At 35.6% G+C, this 6895-nt stretch overlaps 1 protein-coding gene across 1 annotated transcript; it reads left to right on the top strand.

The window, feature by feature from the left end:
• Positions 1–440: 440 nt before the first annotated feature.
• LOC138319914 (alpha-(1,3)-fucosyltransferase C-like) lies at positions 441–5629 on the top strand. The gene is made up of 4 exons (XM_069263029.1): positions 441–539; positions 628–721; positions 2899–2996; positions 4530–5629. Exons 3-4 carry the CDS (start codon positions 2968–2970, stop codon positions 5587–5589), a joined length of 1089 nt encoding a protein of 362 aa, XP_069119130.1. The 5' UTR covers positions 441–539; positions 628–721; positions 2899–2967; the 3' UTR covers positions 5590–5629.
• Positions 5630–6895: the final 1266 nt, after the last annotated feature.

The raw sequence follows: 6895 nt of genomic DNA, 5'->3' as shown, positions 1-6895 counted from the left end.
AGCATACAGGGGTTGTCTCCCTTCACATAGTGTACTTTAGTTCAGAGAGGTACTCTGTCGTATTGTGCTTATTGATAACGTTTATTGTACATAGAACATTGACTAGTGTTGCTGGTTGTAACCTAACTTATCTGTATATATTGGCTGCTGTAGTATAGTTGGTAATTCATAATAGGGACCAAAGCATATCTTGGTAACAACCCCCGCCGGTACGTTACATTTCTGTGCTTTTATCAAAATAGACATTACACCTGACTGGTCGTGTATCTAATCTAAGACTTACGTAATCTGTCAAAAGCATGGGAATGTGTAACGATATGTATTGACACATAACAGTCATTATGTAACAGGACCATATATCAGGCTAGAAGGAACTAGAAGACTTTTTTTTTAAAAATAAGTTTGATATCAGTCGACGGCGTTCTGTAAGAAGGATATGTGGATTCTATATTGTGTCATAGTCCTCTAGGAATTTAACGAACATGTAACATATACCGTATGATTGAGATAAGTGAGTGAGACATAAAACTAGCGTGAAGGTAAGCAAGAACGGTTTTTTTTACAAAAGAAACAACGGTTATCAACGGCATGACAATGTATCTTTATTTTGTATGCCATTTTTTTCAGAAATGTTAGTGGCAGAAAGAATTGGTTATGACTTAGTGCGAACGTAAACAGATTACACAAAGATACCAAGGGAGCTAATGAACAGGTAACACAGGTACATAAATGCCGGATTCGGATACGATAGATTTTCGAATCTCTCGGGCTATCCTAAATCTTGAATCATGTAAGTAAATTAGTTAAAACGTCGCCAGCTAGTTTCGGTAAATGTGGTGTTCAAGCTAATGTTAAAAATCCCATAGAAATTTCTCACAGCCCAATGTTCTTTAAACTTTGCATATCGAAAGTACTACTAGTTGCCCCTTTAAAACTACTTTTTACCTTTTGTGATTTTAAAAAGGCCCAAAGGGCCTGATTTTTTTTTTCATTTAAACTACCTTCACAAAAATTTCAAAATAGGTCACCCTTTGTTAAATAGCTACATATTTTATTAATAAATCAGTTGAGTAGATCGTATAGTTTGTGTCTAAGTCCTTTGTTTTAGATTTTAAAAGGAAAGTTTTGTGTATAATTTTAACAAAAAATTAAAGATTTTTGGGAAAAATAGAAAAAGGAATATTTCCCTTTGTCATTTCATTTCTATGGCAGCGTATTAAGGCCACTATATGATTTTATTTAAACGTACAAAATTTTACCCTGCATTAATAATACTCTCAGGACATTCTCTGTCTATATGTAAATTAGTTTCAGAATAAAAATACAGGGAAACAGTTTTGGGGTGATTTAAATATAGCGAGTGCAGGTAGCAACAGAACTCTATTGCTAGCTAAACATTTCTAGTTTAAGATTCCAGAGTTCAATTTAAGTGAAAATTAGTGTATAGTAATTATTTCGGAAGATTAATATAATGGTAACAGTTTCAAAAATATTGCTTGCCATGGTAACAAAATGGAGGCCGCTGATTGGTTCAAATTTAGATATTGTCAGATTTACATGAAAATTGATGTAGCATAGGAACAATTTCGAAATGATTGATTTATGTCCATGGTAACAAAATGAGCGACTCTGGGTGGTTGAAATTGAGATATAAGTGAAATTGGTACATATGGGTTATTAGATATGCCGAAGAAGATATTATTATTTTAAAAAAACCACTTTGTTGTACTGGTAACAAAATAGAGGGTCCTGATTGGTCAAATTAAGATTGTAGCCTTTGTGCTATTTGTAATTCTGTTTCGCTCTTTAATCTTCTTGAATTCAATTTCAAATAGTTTTTATTCACCTAAGAGGGAAGGATAATCTTAATTTGTATCTATTGAGATCGAGTTGCTAACGAAAAAACATTTCTTTCTAAATATTGTTTGATTTCTGATATTAAAAAGGAACATTTTTTCACGTAAGAGCATATCTAGTTCTTCAATTCAAGAATAAAAATACACTAATTTTATAGAATATATGTTGGTTTACAAAACATATCACTAACTGTTGTTTTATTATGGTAAACGTTGTTAATTTTAAATATACAGTCAATTCGCAGACATTTCTTTTTCTCTTTTCTTTAGAATATTCCGAATTTCAACGTTTTTCCAAAACATATCTGCTATAAGTTTGTCATGTGTTTTATTTAAATGATTATTAAAGATGGAAAAAATGATAGCATGACATCTATTTGGTGAAAACCCAATAACGTTAATTTTTATTTTGTCAAAAGTTTGCTATTTTTGGTTGAAAAATCAATTTGAAGTCAACATAATTAAATATGATTTGTTTCGGTGATGTTCACTTAAACCTCCACAAGTGCGCTGACTATTTTTGGTTGAAAAATCAATTTGAAGTCAACATAATTAAATACGATTTGTTTCGGTGATGTTCACTAAAACCTCCATAAGTGCGCTGACTGCGGTAATCACTCAGCTGTCCGCTAAATAATAATGTACCTAGATATATAACACTGCAAAATTTGAAGATTAAAATCGGGGTTTTGCAACACCACCTTTGGATCTAATGGATCAGCTGGGGAAATAAATCAAATGTTAAGACAAACATGTAGGATGCCTTATAAACATTAGTTTCAACACCGAATGTATTTTTTATGTTTAAATAGAAACATACCTGCAGAAACCACTTAACAATTACTAAAAACACTTCTAGTGAAATATGAAATGAAATTGTAGACTTGGCTATATGGTATGAATGTATGTAATCATTTCACTGTACTGAAGATGTAAATATCTGGTAATTTTGATGGTGAATAAAATATCAAAAGCTCTTATTAATTCGTGAGTATGAAATTTCGTTTAAAAAGGAATGACAAATTACTTCTCTTTATTTCAGTAAAAACTAAGACCTATCAAAGAACACAAATTTCTTGATAACCGAGGTGTATAGTATCACATCTTGACTATGACGTCAAAAGGTATCAGTGTTAGAAGGTATGTCATATAGTACAAGTCAGTTAGTCTCTTACACATGATCCAATCCTGCTTTCCTGTTTATAACGAGCTTTTTGATTGGCTTAAAGCTGACAATGCAAGTTAAAAACATGCATTTGAATTTTTTTTTAAAAATCCCCTAGTTATGACAGTGTGGTATCTCAGGAAGTGGCAGCCATTTTTCTTTTGCTCTGCTTAGTAACCTTCACTGGCCAACCCCCTGAATAAAGCACGGGACACTTGACACACGTGTGTCATTCTAAACATGTCTTGTCCCAATTACACATGCCCCGATATTGGAAATAACAATGTCAAATTGAAAATAAACATTGCACTAACCTGCCAATATTTCATTGAAGTAATGGATGAATGTGTTGTCAGCTATATCCCAACATATGTCCAATACGAACTAATAAAACACTTATATATACGAAGTTTTACACGTTCATGTACATCGACACGTGTGTGTCCTTGATAGTTGTCGCTCGTTCGGGTCAGGTACGTTGTCACTTGTATACGGTCAGTTGAGTGCATCGGGTACGATGACATACGTAGAGATATGTGGACGGATTATTGTTTGGATTTCTATTCACTTGCGTTGAAATTTTATTTTGAGAAACATCTAAATGACAACTTAGAGGAGTTGACATGTTAATTGCTAAAAAAAAGGTCCCATATAGTTATACAGGTGAGGGTTTTGTTTACCTATTTGTAGGTGATATATACTGTGGAATGCTAGGTGTATAGGTACATGAATGAGCGCACGTGTGTCGATTCACGCGCTTTATATAGGGGTCGGCGAGTCGTCGGAATGTAAAACAAAAATGGCTGTCCTCAACCGGGGAATGTCTCATAAACGATTCTTAAAACGAGTATACTTATTTAAAAAAAAATCATTTTAATAATTTTAACTTGCATTGTCAGCTTTAAGACTAATCTATTATCTTATGGTGTAAATACTGATGTCGATTATGTTAATTCCCTACCAAATGAATTACATATATTGAACAATCAAAATGCATTCTCGAAGGAACATAGCATATGTCACTATGCTCGTTTTTGATTGAATGTCACTCAAAGATGACTAATTGAGAACATATTGGATTTTATAGAAATATTGTCATTTTGACCATATACGCGATAAATGAAAACTATATTTCCCTAATGGGTTGTTTTATATGTATGACTTTTTGCAGACTTTATGATATACAGTTGTCTTCTTATAGCAAGATATAACAGTTTTGTTTTATAATACATTGTGCTCTTATTTTGTCTCAGAATCGCAACATATGCTACATCTTTCATATACAAAATGCACCATTTCAGCCATTTTTTCCATATTTAACATGTTACAAAAACATTTCTCCTATTAAACTTTTGAAAAATGTACTAAAGCAAATCTCCATATATTTTGACTGTTGGTATACAATGTAATTATCTGGCATTTTCAGTATCACGTTTTGATTTATCCATATTGCAGTAAATTTTATGTTTGCTATTGTTACAGAAATTTGTTTTGTTTTGTTTTTTTAGAATAGGTTTGGTACTATTGGTCTATCTTTTACTTGGGACTGTGACATGCATCCTGTTTTACCACGGAACAGCTGTCTCAAACTACTTCAATCTGCCGATATTTCGGCTCCTTCCTCCAACACATAAAACTATTAAGCGTGTCAACTACCCAAGCAAACCACCCTGGGTCAGTCTGAACATTTTCGACGAGTGTGAAGATAGCTGTGAAATGGTGACATCATCGAGTTACGCTGATAGTGACGTAGTTATTTTCCACGCGCCAGATCTACATGTAGACGCGCCGTTTAAGAAATACGAAGGTCAAACTTGGGTTTTCCATGATCTAGAACCTCCAATTCTAATGCCGACAAATTTTAAAAAGTGGAAGCGGTTGTTCAACTGGACATTCAGTTATAGACGTGATTCGGATATCTTTAGACCATATGGGTTTTTCACCCACAGAAATAATACAAACATTGACAATTCCCCAGCTATTCCTTGGAAGAATAAGACCAGAAACATTGGTTGGATAGTTTCACATTGCGGAGTGCAAAGTCAAAGACTGAAATATGGAAATGAACTTCAAAAATACATTGATACCGATATTTTTGGCCGATGTGGTAAGCTTCATTGTCCAAGAGCACAATGGAAGGGATGTCTCGGGAATTATAAATTTTATGCATCATTTGAAAATTCTTTCTGTGAAGACTATATGACAGAAAAAAGTTTTAATCTGTTCGCACAAAAAATAGACTCAATCCCAATTACTCGTGGAAGTGCTAACTATTCTATATTTCTCCCTCCTGGCTCTTATATAGACACTTCAAACTTCTCATCTATTGAAAAGTTAGGTAGGTTTTTACGGAAATTGTCGGAAGATGAGGGCAGATTCAAGAATTACTTTCATTGGCGACGATATTTCAAGGTCAACGACGACCTGAATATTGGTTTCTGTGAGTTGTGTAAAAGAATGCATTCTCCATCTGAGAAATACAAACGACTGTATAATGATATTGATGAATGGCTCCACAAAAGTTATTTACCGCCACACGTATGTCGACCGGTTAAAGACTTGGTATAAGAGTTACCGTCACACGTATGTCGACCTGTTGAAGATTTGGTATAAGAGTTACTGTCACACGTATGTCGACCTGTTGAAGACTTGGTATAAGAGTTACCGTCACACGTATGTCGACCTGTTGAAGACTTGGTATAAGAGTTACCGTCACACGTATGTCGACCTGTTGAAGACTTGGTATAAGAGTTACCGTCACACGTATGTCGACCTGTTGAAGACTTGGTATAAGAGTTACCGTCACACGTATGTCGACCTGTTGAAGACTTGGTATAAGAGTTACCGTCACACGTATGTCGACCTGTTGAAGACTTGGTATAAGGGTTACCGTCACACGTATGTCGACCTGTTGAAGACTTGGTATAAGAGTTACCGTCACACGTATGTCGACCTGTTGAAGACTTGGTATAAGAGTTACCGTCACACGTATGTCGACCTGTTGAAGACTTGGTATAAGAGTTACCGTCACACGTATGTCGACCTGTTGAAGACTTGGTATAAGAGTTACCGTCACACGTATGTCGACCTGTTGAAGACTTGGTATAAGAGTTACCGTCACACGTATGTCGGTCTGTTGAAGACTTGGTATAAGGGTTACCGTTACCGTCACAAGACTTGTATAGAGTCGGTCACACGTGTTCTGTTGAAGACTTGGTATAAGAGTTACCGTCACACGTATGTCGACCTGTTGAAGACTTGGTATAGGGGTTACCGTCACACGTATGTCGACCTGTTGAAGACTTGGTATAGGGGTTACCGTCACACGTATGTCGACCTGTTGAAGACTTGGTATAAGAGTTACCGTCACACGTATGTCGACCTGTTGAAGACTTGGTATAAGGGTTACCGTCACACGTATGTCGACCTGTTGAAGACTTGGTATAAGGGTTACCGTCACACGTATGTCGTTCTTTGAAGACTTGGTATAAGGGTTACCGTCACACGTATGTCGACACTGTTGAAGACTTGGTATAAGAGTTACCGTCACACGTATGTCGACTTGTTGAAGATTTGGTATAAGAGTTACCGTCACACGTATATCGACCTGTTGAAGACTTGGTATAAGGGTTACCGTCACACGTATGTCGGTCTGTTGAAGACTTGGTATAAGGGTTACCGTCACACGTATGTCGGTCTGTTGAAGACTTGGTATAAGAGTTACCGTCACACGTATGTCGGTCTGTTGAAGATTTGGTATAAGAGTTACCGTCACACGTATGTCGACCTGTTGAAGACTTGGTATAAGAGTTACCGTCACACGTATGTCGGTCTGTTGAAGACTTGTATAAGGGTTACCGTCCACACGTATGTC

This window comes from Argopecten irradians, chromosome 3 (genome assembly GCF_041381155.1).
Source record: "Argopecten irradians isolate NY chromosome 3, Ai_NY, whole genome shotgun sequence".
NCBI classification, from domain to species: Eukaryota; Metazoa; Mollusca; class Bivalvia; order Pectinida; family Pectinidae; genus Argopecten; species Argopecten irradians.
This window is presented reverse-complemented; position numbering and strand designations above follow the sequence as displayed.